The sequence below is a fragment of the Carettochelys insculpta genome, chromosome 6 (genome assembly GCF_033958435.1).
Source record: "Carettochelys insculpta isolate YL-2023 chromosome 6, ASM3395843v1, whole genome shotgun sequence".
Classification (NCBI taxonomy): domain Eukaryota; kingdom Metazoa; phylum Chordata; order Testudines; family Carettochelyidae; genus Carettochelys; species Carettochelys insculpta.
This window is the reverse complement of record NC_134142.1, coordinates 113,745,720-113,764,773: the sequence shown is the minus strand read 5'-3', so window position 1 is coordinate 113,764,773 and position 19,054 is coordinate 113,745,720. Positions and strand designations below refer to the sequence as shown.

Below are 19,054 nucleotides of genomic sequence, written 5' to 3'. Positions count from 1 at the left end.
AAGGCCAGTTTAAGATGACCAAGTACTATATTATGTCCAAAACAGTATCTCTAACACCCACTAGGACAAGTGTCCAAACTGTGTCCCAATGGCCTTATCTGCATTGGCAAATGGCTGTGTGCCTGGGGTTGCCCCCTATACACATGAAATGGAACAGACTGAAACTTGTCCTCTGCATGACTAAAGATGGGGTGGAATCTAAGCCGTGTATGTTGTCTCCATTGGCTGCAAACTGCACTGTAGATCTCAAAGAGACATATTTGTCCCTTGATCTTCACTGCAGCTACCCAGGCTGCTGGTTTGCATCTCCAACAGAGAAAAGGCTCTACGCTGACAGTGTGATATAGAAGAGTGTGGATCACATGGCATCTCACCTCCAGCTGTGGATTAGTCCTGTCTTGTCTGTTTGTTCGTAGAGGTTAGGTGATCAGCATTAGGAGCATCATGTACATGTTAGGCAGTAAGCTCAGAGCTGCCTTTCTACATGTCTGCAAAGCACCCAAACAAGTTGGGGTACTATATTAATAATAAACCACCATAACTGATTAACTGAGTCTTAGTACAATTCCCTTTCATCTTTTCTACCACAACCCAATGAAGAACATCAAAGTAAATAAAGCAAGGACTCTGGATGGGATGTTGAACACCTCTGCTTGGAAATGCTGGGACTATGGCCAAGTGTGGAGTCTCCTGGAGTACAGCATGGGGGCGGGGAGGGGACACCGTCATTTACACTGATCAGGAGAAGCTGTAAGCTATACACAGTTGTACAAGCCAAGTTATATTACATAAAAGAACACACTGAGTGCATGAAGTACCCTTGCTGGGTCAAACTGGCACGGCTCCCATGGAACAAGACTTCTGGAGTAGTTGTTGGTGCTGTAGTTACCCTAGCTAGCTCTTTCTAGATATATGTATACCTATGTATAGAATTTACTGCATGCATTTGTTTCAAAAGGAACTGTACAGTTGATTATATTTCTCTCTCCCAGCCCTTTTTCAGTCTTCATTTTTTCCGGGCTAGGAAGGCCACTCCAAGAATTACAGCAATGGCTGCCACCACCATGCCTCCAACAATGACCAAAGGCTTCACGTTGTTGAAGACACTCCCTGACGATTCCTCTGCACCATCTCCCTTATGCTCAGAGTCAGGGGACTGGCCGGTGGACTCTTGTGCCTCTGGGCCCGCAGGGCTGGGTTTCAGATTGCTGTGGTTATTCAGTGCAGTGGCGTCACTGGCTGTCTTCTTTGTTGTGGCCACAGGGGCAGGCTGCTCCTTGGAGGGTGTTTCCTTCTTGTCTGTGTTAATAGCAGGTCCAGGGTTGGGCTTCTCTGGCTTTCCTGAACTGGAGGTCTTGGCATCAGGTTTGCTTCCACTTCGGGTGCTTCCTTTAGATTCCATCCCGATGAGTGCTGTCAGGGGTGGGACTGACCTGACCTTCACAGAATATTGCTACAAGCTGTGTGTACCCACGTTGCTTTCACTTAGACAGGCTGATGGATTGACCTCAAATGGATCCTCTTGCAGCTGTCGTCCCAGGAACCTTCTCACGTAGCCAATATTTCACCAGGACATGACACGGAACCTGGAAGAACAAACAGGAAATGAGAAGTGGGTGAAGAGGATGCACGGCATGATAGACAGATCAGCTGTTTTACAGTCAGAGCCACTCTACTTGTTGGATGTGGTAAAACTGTAGACAAACTGTATGGATTGGGGCAGTGACTGTCCTTTCATTATATGTGTGCTTTGAAGGAGTAGAGTTTTATCAGTAAAGGGTAGTAACCATTGATTTCATCACATACAGAAAAACAGACTACAAAAATAAATCCATCAGTAATACTCAAAATTTACAAATAAGCGAAGTAAGAAAAACACAACTTATTGAGAGAATTTATTGCTCTCATGGAGGAGTGAGAAAAATTGCTCTCCTTAATCTCTGAGGACAGGACAAGTGGGCATAAGCTGAGGGCTTACATTGGACGTTGGGAAAAACTTCCTGTCTTGATAGTTGAGCACTGGGACAAATTGCCTTGTGAAATCTCCATCACTGGAAATTTTTAAGAGCACCTTAGACAAAAAGCTGCCAGGAATAATCTAGAATAGTTAGTCCTGCCAGGAGTACCAGGGACTGGACTAGTGATTTCTCTGTCCTTCCTGTCCTATGAGTCTATGATTATTAGAGAGTGATTAAAGAAAATTTTTATATGCTTTCATATGTGTGATTGATAATTTTTGTTTTAATGTTGCAAAATTTTAACCGTTAGACTCGCTGCATCTATAGTCATTAAATAATTGTCTGACCTCCCCCCTCATTGTCTGACCCAGCCATAATTTCCTGCCATTATGAAAATGTAAATCAATAAAAGAAATTCAAAAAGGTTAAAATATAATTTTGCACAACAGTGTGATGCACCTGGGAGATAAGAAAATGAGAGGCAGCCATCAGCTCAGAGCAGCCTCTTCATTATCTCCCTGCTGACCTTCAGCACCTCCAGGCTCCTGCGGAGAGTTTTCTGCCAGCTCAGTGAAAGATGAGCTTATTAACACAGCTTGCTTCGAAGAGGCTTGCATGGAACCCTCCCCAGTCCAATGGCTGCGTTTGTGGCACTTCTGTTCTGAGACGACCTTCTGAGTTCTAAAATCTTATCAAACGATGTGGGGACAGGAGTTAAAATCCTTTCATTCTCCTGTTTCTAAGGGGCAGCAGCAAGTGGGGACATTTATGTGCAATGTTCAATGTACTTCGCCCTTTCTGGGGAACAGTTACCACTTTTCCTCCACCCCTAAAGTGAGCCAGGCTGGAATAAAGCCACATGGGGTATGTCTACATGATGAAATTAGGTCAAATTTGTTAAGGTCGATTTTGTAACGTTAAGGGTGCATGTCCACATTGGCACATGAAGTCAACGGTGTGTGTCCCCATTCGGGTTGCCAGCTTTGACTTTGTCAGCAATGCATTGTGGGTATTTATCCCACAGTTCCTGCTGCCCCATTGCACGGAGGGTTTCTGTCCCAGTGTCTGCTGGAACAAGAATGTGCCGGGGGTGGTTGTGTGCGTCATCAGCATGCCAGACAGCCTTTCTCTTTTCCTCCTCCCTTTGGAAAACAATGGCAAAAAATGTTTTCACACCCTTGTTTCATAACCACGCAGGTGCCATTGCAAGGCTGGCACAGTGCTCAGACTGCTTCAGACTGTTGTGGCGAGTATGGTGAGCACCTCACGCATTGTGCTGTGGTATGTGCAGAACCGAAGCAACCATCAGAGAGATGAAGACTCTGAGGCAGACACGGACATACACAAACGTGAGACACTGGAGAGGAGGAACGGGAAGAGACTGGCTGCACTTGATGCTTTGTACACAGTGGGGCCCCCACACAATCAATATTCTTCTGCTATGAAAGACTGACTAGAACATGTGCAGGACGTAGTGGACGGTTTGCCACAAGGGCATTGCCCGACTGCAGCAGGGCGATAAATGGAGCACACAGATCCCTGGGTTGGCATCAGCTGCCCTCAGGACAAAACTTCTCTCCTGCTGAAAACCAAACCTGTGTGGAACGACTCATGAATGGGATGAGGCTAGGTAGTGGTTTCAGTCACACACACACACACCCTGGCTAGAGCAGTCTGGAATCTCTCTGCGATTGAATTCTACCAAATAAAAGGATTATTTAGTTGGACGCAGTTTGAAAAGTATCACAAGGCTGACTGGACGGACACAGGACAGCTGGATTCAGGCCTCAGCTCTGCCTTCAGTTCCCTGTGTGACCTGAGGTAAATCATTTGATCTCTGTCGGTTCCTAATCTATCCTGGTGCCTATCCTTGCTCTGTATTGTTTAGTTATATTGTAAGATCTCTGGGGCAAGCTCAGAATCTCACCAGGACCAAGTACAATGGGCCCCAGCTCTCAGATGGACTTTGGAGGTAAGACTGTAATATAATTAATACATATATTCATTCCTGTTATTCCCGTTGCCCTTTCTTTGACTAACACAACCAGCAGGCAGTTTTCAGTCTGTCTTCACAAAGTGCTAAGTGGCCCACCTCAAAGAAATGCCCTGTGTCATTTCAGACCTTGGGTTCAGCCAGCTGAACAGGGCAGCCTGGAGACTGAAAGGCCCTTTTTGCCTCAGAGAGCGGATACCCTACATGAGGCCTGCAGCAGAGCTAGCAGTAATTTGTAGGAGTCAGTTGTGTATCCGCTTACAGGCTCATGTGCTGCCCTTCTGTCTCCCAGCTCAGAACAACCACCCTCAGACATGCTGGAGAGCTGTGTTCCTCTCTCACAAGCAAACAATTTAACCCCCCTTTTTAAATGCTCTCCCACCATCTGAGTTGCAGGCTACCTGAGGTCCACTGAGCTGGCTTATAGCCTTTCTGAGAACTTCATTACCTCTAGCTCCTCCTCTTTTGTTCCTACTCCAGCAAAACACTTCAGCTCCTGCTTCACTTTAAGGAGCTGTGCTGTCCAGCTGAAGTCAATGGGCTTAAATTGAAGCATGTACCTAAGAGAGAAAAGCTCAGAACCTCCCTCTCTCAAGCTGTCATTGGCTTTCTTCTTTCTCACTCGGCCTCCTAGCTCATCTCTCTCTAGCTACCTGCTCCTCAGCTGCCCTCTTTTTTAATTTTTCACTTATTATATCCAGCTCGCTCTCTGGCTCTGCTTCTCCATCCATCTCTCCCCCTTCCAGCTCTTTCTCTGCCTCCTACACAGCTCACTGTGCTTGAGAACAGCCTGTGCAACGCATAGGCTTTTCTCTTTATTACTCCTTTGTCTAACAACCAGTGCTGTTTCAAGGGGGCTGATCTGTCAAGAAAGCAGCTTCCTAGCATCTTTCTTTGGGAAAAGGATCTGTAAAGAGGGAGATGAGATAATGACACTGATGACAAAGAAAAAAAGAAACCCCTTCCAAATTTCTGCCTTTCCGGAAAGACTTTAGCACCAGTCCTTGATGCTGCAGCTTCTTCAAGGTCAGTGCAGTAGGAGTTATGCAGTGCTCCTGATGTAACAGTTAACTCCAGCCCATGTACCAGGGCTCGTATAAGGAATAAACTCTTCCCCAGCACCCCACCTGCTCACACAATTACACCTGAGCCCCCAGACGATTAGAAACTAAATCTGTTCCTGCCTCCTCTGTCTGTGCAGATGAAAGATGCATCCACCCTGCAGCAAACAGAATGGATGAGTCACTGTAGGCTTTACCGTAATGTGTCAGAATTATAAAAGGCCTGTTTTCTCCCCTCTACCTCCAAGCCTCATTATACTCTCTGTGCTAATTTTAGGCTAGAAATAAAAGCAGGCATAATTGCCGGGCAGAGTAGACACTGCAATACGTACCATGCTTAGCCTCAGCTGGGGATCTCCATTCCAATGCACTGAGGGGGCTGGGTGAATGGGCTACTGCTCATACATTGCCAAATGCATGGATTTTGTTTCTATTCTTGCTGTAGTTACAGCACACAAAAGGAAAGCGAGATAAACATAAAATCTGCTTCGGGGAAGGTTGCAGCATAACACTACTATATTTCTTTGATTAAATTGGCACCATAGCAGTGTGGTGTAGATGCTTCTTACCATGGTAGAAGGAGTTTTTCCATCAACACAGTTAATCCACCTCTTTGAGGGCAGGTCTACACTACAGCAGAGGGTTGAATTAAGGTACGCAATTCCAGCTAAGTCAATCATGTAACTAGAGTCAACCTACCTTAATTTGGACTTCTGTGCCATCTCCACTAAGGGATGTCGGCGGGAACGTGGGCTCCCATCGACTTCACTTACTCCTAATGAGGGGCAGGAGTACCAGTGCCACTGCAGGCATCCCAAGAATTTGATTCAGTGCGTCCCTGCTAGGGGAGTTAAATCAAACTCCAGAAGATCACCTGCAGCCGGGTCGATCTTCCCAGTAGTGAAGACATGCCCTGAGAGGCTGTAACTTGGTCAGTAGAAGAATCTTTCCATCAACACAGCCATGCCTACACCAGGGGTGAGGTCATCCTAAGGGTGTTCAAGGCACACATTTGTCACAGCCCCTGAGAGTCATAATTGACTTGACTCAGTGCAGACCAGGCCTTAGGATTCAGGAAAAACACACAGAAAGCAAAGAAGGTTGCTGAGCAGGCCCGGATCACACGCTTCCCTACAGAGCCCCCTCTCTGCCAACAGGTCTAGGAACATCTGAAATGAGTACCTACAAGTTTCAATACACCACAATTCCATATAGCCCCAAATTCAAATTAGAGTAGGCCACATTCACTTCAGCATGGGAGAGCATGGACGTGACGGGGTAGACACTGACTTGCATTACGCACCAGGACAAGGGATTAAGAGCTCCACCCCCCATTCCCCCTTCCCCACCATTTTACTGTCTAATTGGGCTTCCCTGACTTCAGGCTCAGAGACATGGAAGTTAGGAGCTACAAAAGCTTTTCCTCACTCTTTGGAGCAGGGGAGCCAGGAATGACTGGAGCCTCGGTGAACCTCCATTTACTGGCCGGAGCAGCTGAGTCAGCTCTGGAAGGATGCAGTATAATTTCCTTCCCGTCGAGATCAGCAATAAATCATGACCCCTGAGGGAGTGAGAGAGGAATTGTACCTTCGAGCAACGTCTTTGAATCACAGTTCCTCAGGACTGTTCCTGGGTTACTGCAACTTTTGCTCAGGGCTGTACCTAGAGGCACAATCTAAATCACTGGTATCATTAAAACTAGAAGGACCTTCTTCCCAAAGAGGAGCATGGCTACAGCCCTGACTCTGCATTGGGTGACATATGGGTGCACGATCCAGGGTTGGGGCCTAGGTCAATACAGCACAGCTGAAACACAGCAGCGAACAAAGCCCAGTGTGCTGCATGGCATTGGAAGATGGGGAGCGGGGGGGTGTGGGACTTGGTCTAAGCACAGCAGAGCAAACTCCTGCTCTTGTTATAGAGTCTCATAGGCTTGTCAGTCTCCTGGAAGGACCTCAGTTTCACAGATCTAGCCCTAAAATCCCCTCCCTCTTTACATTAAGATGCAAGAAAGTCAAGTTATCTTCTATGGCAGGATGAATTGCTGAATCATTGCTGCTAAGATCTGACCCTACACTTCCAGGAAATCCCAAAAATTAAAACCGAGCTGTGTCTTCTTCAGCACCTTCACCATTAGCTACAGAAGACTTGGAGTGGGAAGTATGGGCTTAAAAGTGCCCTGGGCAGAGACCTATGTACCATCTAAGCATTGAAAACACCCATTCATCTTCTATAGCTTCTCAAATCCCAAAGGGAGCCTTGAAACCATTTGCAGTATCTGTGCCTTCCTTTATATCAGAGCTAACTTTCTAAGGCACAAACCATCACATTTTCCAACAGCCTCTTTCCATTTTAAGGACACAATTTGCACATGAAAAATTAGCATCCCAAAATCCACTTACTTGCACCACTTTGGAGATGCAACACAAAGAATATCAGGGAAAAGTATTCAGACTTTGTGCCCTGCATAGATTGAGCAGGGAGGGTGAGACCTCAGAGCAGAGGGGCTATCTCCAGAGCAGGGGATAGATGGTAGAGGGCACGTTGCATGGGGGAGAAATGAACAGACAGTAACCGGTTTGTGGAGGAGCTGAGCTTATATGGTAACTGTGCTTGGTGGAAAAAGAGAGGGCCTCATTCTCCACTGTGTCCATCAACCCATGCACAAAACAAATAGCCCTTTGTTCTGCTTTGCTAGGACTCCCTCACCTCAACTATGCCTCAACTGTAACTCCTCTCAGAGGCTTCATTTGCACTGGGTATTAGCCTTGGCTGTAGAGCACAGGTGCACGCCCTTAAACGCAGAAAGCCACAATTTATACTGTGCTGTAAATCACCTCCACTGGACATTCTGACAAACCCTGGTTTGTCTGAGCTAAATGAGAGGCTTGACTGAGTCAGCTAGACTAGTTGCTGGCTGTGGATTGCTGAAATCAGGGCATCGTCCCCAAAATAAAGAGAGCTTGAAATTAAAATGTCTGAAAATGACCAAAGACAAGAGAGGGCCTACCTCTGCTCCCATTGAAATCAATGGGAAATTTGCCATTGGGTCAATAGGCGTAGTTTGGGCTCTGATTGTTCTTACCTTAGCCCATGGCTAATGGCTGAGAGGACTGAGCAGAGGACAGGGCTCCAGGAACAAATGGGTTCCAGTATGTCTGGCCTTCATGGTAAGTCACTTAAAATCGCCATTCCTGAGAGAGGAAGGATGGCCCAATGATCCAGGTCCTAGCCTGCAATTGGGCTCATAACCCTGCTGTGTCAGACTTCCCGTGTCACTGGCCGGAAGACACTTTGTCGCTCTGTGGCACTGGTCCCCATTTGCAAAAGAGGATTGGGCACTTCCCTACGCCATGGGGCTGTTTGTCGGAAAAAGTACAATAAAGTCTTTCATTACCCGAGACGCCAGAACCAGGAGGTTGCTGGATGTTCAAATAGTCCAGTTAATAGAGAGCAGCTGGGGGGAGGCACAGGCGGGAGTCAGAGCCTGCCCCCCCGCATAACGACATTCAGCTCCTGCTGCACCCAAGCACTGGCTCACTCTCAGCCACTGCCCCTACCTTGCTGGAGCCATGGAGACACGCAAAGATGGTGACAGGGGGCTTGCATATGGTCATACTGCACAGGGAGCTGCTTTGGGTGGTGGACACTGGGCAGGAGAGGGGAGAACTGAGCAGGCCAACCCCAAGGCACGGGACGTTGCTGGTGTGCTCAGTTCTGCTCTCCACCAGTGTAAGAAGGGGAAGTGACGTCATGGCTTGGGGTGTGAGAGTTATGCCAGTTATTTGAGAGCTCTGGTTGATCAAATACTGGATAAACAGTGACTGTACATTGCAGGTTGGCACATGCTCAGATACCACAGTGTTGGGGGCTATGGAGAGAGCTATAAACCTAAGAGATGAACTCCTACCTGTCTTATGAGGGTAGTTCTGAGGCTTACGCCCTTTGTCTGGTAACATTATTGTGTACGTGACAAAAAACTTAATGTAAAGTGTCTCTGTGTAATGCACTGGCGAAAGGCCCATCTTACCCAAAAGATATCTATATTTAATGACATGCCACCCGTCTATATTTAATGACCTCCTGTGTTTTGGACAATAAAAGTAATAAAGTGAACTACAGCATACATCAGCCTTCTCTGTTCACCGCTCTCCTTGACAGGCCTCAGCAGCGCATCCATCCAGCACACATTTACATCTGCACCTTTGCCACCCTCGCCCAAGCTGGTTGGGTGAGACTCACAACAGCAGCACCGGGACAGCAGAGACAGCTGACGCTGCTGAGCCAGTTTTCTCTGAGGAGCTATTTAGGAGTCCTTTGCCATTCTGCCACCTGCTTTAAACCCCCTACTTTGACATCTCACGCAAGTATTTCTGCACCTTGCCGTGCTGAGTATCAGATGTTAGCAATTTCCTTAATAAGCGACAACTACTTCACGTCACAGCCAAAGAGGGAAATTCGCCAGAGACGCCTCCATGTCACAGTTGCACTATCACTGCTGCACCATATATTTGCCCAGGCAATTCCAGCGTCTCCCCGAGGCCCCCGCAACTATCCAGAGGGTGGGATCGGTGCCCATAAAGCGACTTGCCCACAGGGGTTACCATAATTACCAGTCAGAGTAATGTGTCCGATATGCTCAAGCCAGAATAGTTCATGCTTTTGGTCCTGGACATCCTCACAGCAGCTTTTACACTTGAATATTGTACAACCAGGTCCTTTTAAAGCCACAGCTCCATCAAGAGAAAGTAGAATTGCTTAATCATACTTGAAGCATTCTGTTTGCACAAACCTAATTTCCTTAATTGTTCTGATTAATAATCCCTGCTGCCACAGGGGTGTGAAAATGTACAGAACTGGGCAACACAAGATTAAGATTCTGGAACAGCTGGCGTGTGAGGAGAGATTAAAAAGACTGGGACTTGGGTGGGATATGACAGAAGTCTATAAAATCATGATACAGCACGGAGAAAAGGAATAGGGAAGTGTTATTTACTCAATCACACAAAAATCAAAACCGGGGCCACTCCATGAAATTAATAGGCAGCAGGTTTGAAACAAATTAAAGGAAGTATTACTTTGCACAACACAGCCAACCTGTGGAACTCATTGCCAGGGCAGAGTGCAAAGACCAATGGTATAAATGGGCTCATAAATGAATTTAGATATGTTCCTGGAGGACAGATCCCTCAATGGCTATTAGCCAGGATGATCAGGAATGCAGTCCCATGTGCTGGGTGCCCCTGACCCTCTGACTGCCAGACGCTGGGACTGGATGACAGGTGCTGGATCACTTGATAATTGCCCTGTTTTGTTCATTCCCTTTGAAGCCTCTGGCATTGGCCCCTGCCAGCCAGAATACTGGGTGTTATGGACCATGGTCTGATCTAGTATGGCTGTTCTTACGCATACTGCAGCTTCGAATGATCAAGCACTCTCTCTGCAGATTGAGAGAGCCGCCATTTTATTTTCAGAATGGCTACAGTCTATACAAAAGAGGAGCACACATTGTATTCTCATGGAGAATTTACTTTTGTTCTTTTCTTTTTTGTTTTTTGTTTTAAATTCTAAAATATAGTGTCTTCTATCTGATAGATTTGGGTGCTCTTGGTGTACTCAGAAACAGAATTCCACCTTCATCATCTTGTTATAACCTTGCTTTTTGACACAAAGAAGCTCTTAGTTTAGCTCTGCTAATCTGAGAAGATTTGGAGTTCCACTGTTTAAGTACTCTGTCACTTGGAAGACAAAATTAGGGAACATAAGATGGCTATTTCCTATCGTATCAGCAGTAAATGATCCTTCCAGGTCTCCCGGGGACATGAAATGTATATTTGCCATGTAGATAATTATGCCAAAAAGCAGCCTCAGCTCAACTTACTTTCCTTCCTAAGACTATGAAAAATGACTATGTAACAAAATTACCAACCCAATAGTTTAGATTTCTATAGACCCATTCCCTATGGCCGCATCTACACTAACAACTTCTTTCATAACATTTTTTAAAAGGAGAGCTTTCAAAATATCTAGCGGACTGTCGATACACACAGAGTGTTCTTTCAAAATTAAGTTGAAAGAATGCTGTGCTCCTTGTGAAAGTGTTCTTCCACTCCTGTTTCAGGAAGAGCGCCTTCTTTTGAAAGAAAACATGTAGATGCTCCCTGGGTCCTTTGTTTTTGAAAGAGCAGTCCTCATAGCACCTGAGTTTTTAATCCCTGGCCCATTCTTTTAAAAGAACAGGGGCTGTGTGGATGCTCTCTTTCGAAAGAGCAGATCACTCTTGATCTGCTCTTTTTGTGTGTGGATGTTCTCTTTTGAAAGAAGTTCTTTCGGAAGAGATCTTCCAGAAGGCTGTTTTTCAAAAGATCTCTGTAGTGTAGACGTAGCCTATGTAGCATCTTTAAGTACTTACCAAATTCTACAGAAGGCACCCAATTCACTGCTGCCACACATCTTGGGTACTCACTTATGGTGGATTTTGACATCCCAGTTCCATGTTATCACCTTAAAATCAGATATCCTGGGGCCTCTCACAGATAGAATCAATGTCCTTAGCCCATCCTGGAAAGCTGCATATATACTTTTCCAAGGAAAATCTCCAGAAATTCAGGGTCATGAGATATTAGATCTTAAACCTGTCCTTGGATCAGGTCTGAATATAGCTCATCCTGGACCCTGAAGTGCTATAATAGTTTAAGAATTTGGAGGAGCGAAAGAAACAGTTGCCCAGGTTGATTTGTTTTAAAATGGAGGCTGCCTTAGGCAGTGCAGAGAGGTGAAATGTTGGAAGTAGTCCCAGAGGAGATGGCTTAGTGGGGCAGAGTACAGGTGAGGCAGGCAAAGGCACATGACAAAGAATCTTTATCAACATCAGTATCAACCCCAGAAATGTGGCAAGTTACACATAAACACGCAACTGATTCCTTCTATAGGGCGAATGTTGCCCAGGCTACCACCATGCTACTCAGCCATATGGGCAAGAAGGAGCAAGAAGGTCTGGCCAGATTACGCTCTGAATGGTAAGAAAACTGCTATGAATACCTTAATTGTCAAGATAGAGATGGATGGATGTTTCACCATCTCATCTTAAAGGCTTTACTCTCCTGGAGCTCCATTTAGCTACCTGAGACCCCAGAGGAATTGGATGGGCCCTGTTAAAATTTGCACCTCTGGTCACAGCCTGGGTAATGCAAACCTGAGACTTAGACCACTGAGCCACCCCCACATTATGCCAATAGTCTCATCCCACAGAGCTTTTTCTGTTACCTGCCAGGCTCCGTTATGCACATAGGCAAAGGATCTAAGGGGGCTGGGGCTGCCACAGCATCTCTAGGTTTGCACCCACTGTCCCCGCACCTGGGGGCCAGCCCTGCTGCTGGTTCCACCAGTCTTGGCTCCCAGCTTCCAGGCAGCCTTCCCTCTCCAGGGTCCCTCCAGCCCTGCCATGGACTCCACTGGTCTCACCAGCCCCAGGGTCCCACAGCCAGCCCAAGGCTCCGCAGCTGCCACCAGCTCTGCCCTAGCATGTGGCCGTGAGGGTTGCCAACTTTCCTGGACTGGACATACCAGACATTTTGCAGCAATGGAATCTGGTTCAGGAGAGTTGGCAACCTGATCTCAACCAATCTAAAGGGAGGGAGGGGGATGCAGCTGAGCACCCCCACTCCAAAAATAGTTTCAGCATCATTGATGATGCACAGTGATTGCTCCTGCTTATTTAACAGACGCACACGCTTTACCCAACCATTCCCCCAGTCCTCGCCAGTGCCAGACAGGCATCTGCATCTCAGGCTTGTACTCCTGGAGAAAAAATTGCATGTAAGTGCTCTTGGATTGCAAATGATCAGCAGGAGGGCGCAATTCACCGGGGAGAATGGAGAAGCCACCGATATCACAAAGCCCATTTCTGAGTCACCTCCCAGCTTTCCTTTGCTATTGCCCATTAGAGGCCATTTACGGTCTCTCAGTCTTGATTTAATAGATCAGTCTAGGTTGCAAATCCTCCTTTGTGCTGCCTATGATCCACCTTCCTGTTTCTAGCCTCATGCCATGTTGCATCTGACTCCACTCATTGTTTCCCTCAAGGGCCTCTTGCTGAGCATGGAAAGTGAGGTGCTCAGAGTCTCAGGCAAAGCTCACCTCTGCTCTCCAGAATTTATGACACCTGCTCCATAGTCTCCTTTGGCAGCTTCCAAACGGAATAACTATCCTCTCAGGCAGTACATGAGCCTGAAAGGGACAGGCTCTGGAGACTTTCTGCTCAATAATGGGTTTGCAGTGCTGATGTAATTGTAACCTACCAAGGATCGCTGAGCATTATGCTCAGCATTCTGTTCATAGAGCATACAAATGTGTTACAGCTCCATGCTACAGGACCTGACTCTCTAGTTTCAGCTGCAGCTGCTCCTTTTGCTAGCTCTGGGAGATCTCTGGGGCATCAGTCAAGATGGTGGGGTGTTCACAGGTGTTGGCACTGTGGGTGCTGACAAATCCCTCCTCCACACCTTGAAATGGTTTTGCTCAGAAAGAGGATTTACAAAGTTCAGCACTCCCACAATACAAATTGTTCCCACACCCTAATGAGTACCCCAGAAATTGGGATCCTGCACCCTTTGAAATCAGTGGCAAAGCTCTGCAAAAATGGGATTCAGCTCCTTTGTTGAATAAACTGCCAAGTGCATTGTGTGCTATACGCAGATTCACTTGTGTGCTACTTCTCTGACTGATCTCATGATATTTTCCCTATGTGCTAAACCCTGAATAGGGGATTGACAACACTTTATCCCCCTTCATGAAGTCCTTCCTAGCCCTCAGGTCTGCTTCTTGATTGTAAAACAGCAGCCTCTTCTCCCTCTCACGTACAGTGAAGCAGAGACAAGAGAAAGGGGACGGCTAATCTCTGATACTGCAAAATAATAATAAAAAATGCCTCTGACAGCTCTATTTACCTTATTAACATTCATAATATTGAGTCCCTTCTGTTCTCTGCTTAATAGCCCATATAATGCTCTGTCTGTGTCACCAACAATTCCCCTGTTTGCTGTGCTGTGGTAGACAAAGAGCTTGGACAGGTGATTTTTGAATGCACAAAACAATATCCCAAATTTTACATTCTGTGAATTACAGACACAGGCCTAAATCTGTCACTTTGCCTTTGAAGCTGATGAAGCCACTGCAGCTATCGATTCAGATGGACGCTGGGCCTGATTGCTGAGAACAGCATACATCCCCCTGGGAGGGGCCGCAGCAATGCACACCTGTGATTTACTTAGCTAAGCAACAAAAGACTTGCTCTCCCTCTCATCCATTGCTAATACCAGCAAAGGATCTACTGAAGAGCACAGGACTGGCCTCCATTGCCTCATCACTCTGTGTTAACGATAACAAACACTTATCTATAAAGTAGCCCCAGTCTTGACTGGAATGATTTTCTGACTCTCAACCAGAGGCTTGACCAACAGAATACAGGCCATTGTGCCTTGATGTGGAACTGTGGTTTTGGCATGTCTCTACTGAGGTAGAAGAATAAGCAGCTGGGATAAAAGAATAACCTGGCCCAGGCCCCTCACCAGGTAAAGAAGAAAGAAAACCATGAAGGTCAAAACCATGAAGGTCAAACTTTTAGATGGCTAAGAGTGAGATCCACCAAATAGACCAAGTCGTCTCAATCCCTCCCCTTTCTCCTTACGTCATCCCTACACCAACCCCTTCCATTCTGATGGGAAAGCTGTGAGCACACCCTAGCTTTTGCCCCCTTTTGTCCCCATGCAGGAGAAATTTGTGCAGAATGGCATTGACTCATGGATAGTAACTATTCCCTACCTACTCCTGGGCTCCATCTGAACCAGGATTACACAGATGTGCACGTACAGTTTAATTAGAAGCAAAGAGACTAAAATCAACAGGTATTTTCGCACTTATGGTGAAGATACACAGACCAAAAGGGGAAGTAAAAATGTCTGACTAGATATAAACATCTCTCCTAAAACACTCTAGAAACTATCCATTAGGAACTAGATGGGAGGAATTAGGATTAATATGTATTTAAATTGAGTGACATTCCCCTGTAATGATCAGTATATCCATGCCTCTATGCAGCCAGTAGACTATGTAATTCCAACTTTGTCTGTGTCCTTGCTGCGTCCCATTCATTTGTTCTAACCTGCTTTGACAGCTTAAAGGACGCTCTATTTTAGGTAGCATCATTAGTCCACCTCCCTTTCTTTGGTACAATCTGACACATGCTTATTTCAAGCACAATTCAGTACAGAAATCCTCAGGATTTTCTTTTTCCTCCTTTGAGCAGGAAAATGTCAATAACTAATTGAATAGATGGGAATTTCAAAGTGCCTTTATTTCTTTAGCATCCTGCCTGCAAGATTAAATTACTAATTAAAGAGAAATGAAACCCTCCATGCAGAATGCAAATGGGAACGAACAAAATAACCCAATTAAGACTTAAAAAAAATTGTACAAAGCTGGTGATTTGTTTTTAAAAGGTCTCCATTTTCTTCTCCCTGTTGAAGATATTTTAGTAGCTATTACAGGTTTAAAAAGAAACGGATTTCCTACTCTAGTCCTCGGTGGGTTTATTTAAGTAAATACATTTCCAGCATGCCGCTGCTACTCTCCACTTCTAATCTTGCTTTAGAACACATTCCCCCAGCAATCACAACGGACTTTCTTGGGAACAATCACAGCAGTAATTATGCAATAGCAGTACCTGCTGAAAACCATAAGCAAGTGGCCCAGAGCCACGCAGTTTGTCCATCTGGATTTTAGGCAATGCAGCAGTCACACATGGGTGAATGTTTCCCCTAACTCTCTGACCTTCATAGAGCAAGGCATGCCACAGGCTTGCTAGGTTTGTAATGGAAGGCATTCAGAGTGAGCCCTCCCCTTGCATTCACTGTTGTTTTGGCCAGGCTGCTCTGCCTGAGTGGGTAAAGACAAATGTATCAATAGAAACAATAGCTAGCAGTTCAACTGCATTTGGCGTAGCAATCCCATGACTTTCCCCACACAGCTGCAGAAATGAGCATGTACACACCCCTAACAGACAGATCCCGATGTCACACTCTCTTTCACCTGCATGGATGCACTAACATCTATCCTGCCCCTGACACACACAGATAAAGACTTCCACAGACTCAAGCTGGCGTGTTTCTCTCCCTCCTTTGCTCTGGCACATGTGGAAGGCCAAGGTATGAAAAGCAGCAGCTCCTACCTTCTTTCCCCAGACTGTGGTTCGCACAAGTCACACCAAGAAAGCTGTCTGTTCCGCAGCGAGGAGGGAGGGAGGAAGGAAGAGGGGAAAAAAAAAAAACCCTCAGGAATTTCCCACAATGCATCACTGCAGACCGCATGAAGCTGATGGGAGGGAGAGTGGGCGGTCCAATCAGGCGACAAGGGTCCAGGATGCTGGGGGAAGAAGGGAAGCTGAGGACTGGCAGAGAGAGGGGCCAATGGAGAAGTTGAGTGGGCATCTCAGTCTCCTGGGTCCTCATTATTCCTTCAAGAAACTAGAGTCTGAGTCACTGCCCCAGGAATCCTTTTCTCTCCCAGACCTGCTGATTGCTCCAACTGGGACTGAGTCTGTGGCTAGGAGCTCTGCCCACAGCAGAGCACTGAGCTGCTGCCAGCTGCTGCAGTCTCTCTCCCTGTGTAGAATCCTAGGTGTACTTGCAGAAAACTAAATACTTCACAGTGAACAATACAGCTTGGGGTGGTGAGGAGTACATGGGATGCATCATACTGGATTGTTCAATAAAACAGCATCTTGCATGTTAAGTGTGCGCGTGTGCAAGTGGGAGTGGGGAGGACAGGATAGGATTAATGCAGATTGTCAGAATTGAATCCCCACTTTAAAACAGATTCCCATGTATGCATGCTGGGGGCTGGGGCTGCATTGCAATATGGATTGTCATATAAAACTGGATTCCTATGGGACAGAGCATGTGCATGTTTTGGGGGAATAGCGGGTGGACAATCTGGATTTTCAAGGGAACAAAGATTCCCAAGGGAGTGGCTGTGTGACTACCAGTTTGTTAAGGAAGGATGGAGAAAGCTCACCAGCTGCATGTGCATGTAACTCTCTGTTGCAGTCTGTGCAGGTGCAGGTGTTTTTGTTTACCTTGTGTTGGGAAGAAGGAGAAAGGTGGGCTGTAGTGCATCCTTTATGCTGGATTTATTCTGTGTTTAGGTCCCTTATTCAAGATTTGTCACGCTCCCTCCCCTCCTCCTTTCATCCAGGCAGCCCAAGCCTGACCCACTTGCAGTAATGCAAGGTTTGGGGGCATATCCTGCTCCCTCTTTCCTGGCAAAAGCAGAGACAGTCCCGAACAAACCAATACTGGGTCTACCCCAAGACATTCTGCTGAACCTTTTGTCAAACCTTTCCTAGACCTCCAGCCAGGCTGGTGGGCTGTAGTAAGGCTGCTAGTTCCTATTTTTACCCTGATAATTAATTCTCAGTGTGTTAATTTTTAAGGTTCCCAGGGCTCTGGCACAGAGTGCTGTGCATTGCAGGGATAGCGTGGTTGTTTGCTTTAATAAGCGTGAAATTGTGTGCATGGGATTCCTGCTGTGATGGGACCGCATGGAGCATGGTGGGATTCAGAACAAGTTGGGCCAACATTTCAACAGGAACCACAAGAGCTCAGCAGCTTGGACTGTCAGCTCACCACCGGCAGACAGATACAGATGGATTTAGGCAATTAACCACAGGCAGCTCAATTGGGAAAGGTGGGCGTTGGGGTTTTGCAGCTGCATAATGCACAGAACTGATCCCTCTCAGCAGCTGGGAAATGAAAACTCTGCTGCACGCTTGTTCTACACAGCTTTCTTGTTCACTGATGTCACCCTCTCAGCCAATAGGGTTGCTCCTGCAGGAATAGCGCCTGCCATCTCTGTTACGCATAAGGGAATGTTTCCTTCTTTTTCCACAGTGCTCACACAAGAGACAAACACTCAGCCCAGGCACAAACAGCATTAAAATCAAGTCATGAAATCAAACCCATCTGGGATTGTTTCAAACATTGCTTTCATGTTCATATGGTTTTCTTCTCTTCGACAGGGCAGGTGAGCAGCAGAATAGTGAGGAGAAGTAGGCCCCATGTTGTGAGCAAAAGTGAACGAGGTGGCCCAGATCCTCATTTGGTGTAAAGCAGCAGCATTGCTCCATTGACCTCTATGTAAAGCTACACTGAATTACACCCAGAGAAGATCTGACCGAGTGCATCAACTCCTGAGGTATGGTTTACTGAACGGACACTCCCATAAACTACCAGAAACATAAAACATCATTGGCTGTAAACACCAGCCATCAACAAGGAGAATGTGATTGATGAATCTAGCTGTATGGTGTTGGGCCAGATATGGAATGGCTGAAGGTATCTTTAAGTCATTCGATTGCCCTGTGTTCTCAGGCTTGCCTGGCTCCCAGGGTAAGTTAGAGTGGCCCCAGCCTTGGCTGGTAGGAAGCAGAAATTGGGCATGTTGACCATGACTCTCTACCAGTTCTGCTAGCAGGACCTTATACCAACTTTACATCATTTGGGAGTATCAATGGAGGCATGGGGGATGCAATGATGTACATGTCTGTCCCCTTCCAGCTTCCTCTGCAGCATAACTTAGCATACCTGAGAGCCAGTAAGGCCCATGATAAACCCCGACTTGGCCTGCATGCTCAGGGCTCCATTGTATTTAGGGCCTCTATTCATTTTCTTCACCTCTTTCATATGAGCATAAATCCATGCAGGGCGTTCACTGGGCTTGGCCTTTGCTTACTCGGTTTTGTAGTTTGTTATAAATACTGTTATTAAAACACTTAAGAGGAAGACGGAGCACTGAACACTAGAGGGAGAATATTTTGAATGGCATTTGCATGGTTAGCATTTAGAAAATCCCTCATTATGCCATCAAGCATGGAAGAGCATCTATACGTTGGATTCATTTGCTGCTCCTCTGAGACTAGCCATTAGTAGGACAGGCCTTGCTGATGCAGCGCATTCAAAGAGCAAGTGCTAGCAAAATAGCATGTT

General features: G+C 46.3%; 1 protein-coding gene across 1 annotated transcript; it reads right to left on the bottom strand.

Annotated features, from left to right (window-relative positions):
• Nucleotides 1-1,006: 1,006 nt before the first annotated feature.
• On the bottom strand, nt 1,007-1,402 carry CEND1 (cell cycle exit and neuronal differentiation 1). The gene has a single exon (XM_074998551.1). It carries the CDS (start codon nt 1,400-1,402, stop codon nt 1,007-1,009), a length of 396 nt encoding a protein of 131 aa, XP_074854652.1.
• Nucleotides 1,403-19,054: the final 17,652 nt, after the last annotated feature.

Bases quoted from the DNA above. Each gene is read 5' to 3' on its own strand.
- CEND1 (XM_074998551.1), bottom strand. From the start codon at position 1,402: ATGGAATCTAAAGGAAGCACCCGAAGTGGAAGCAAACCTGATGCCAAG.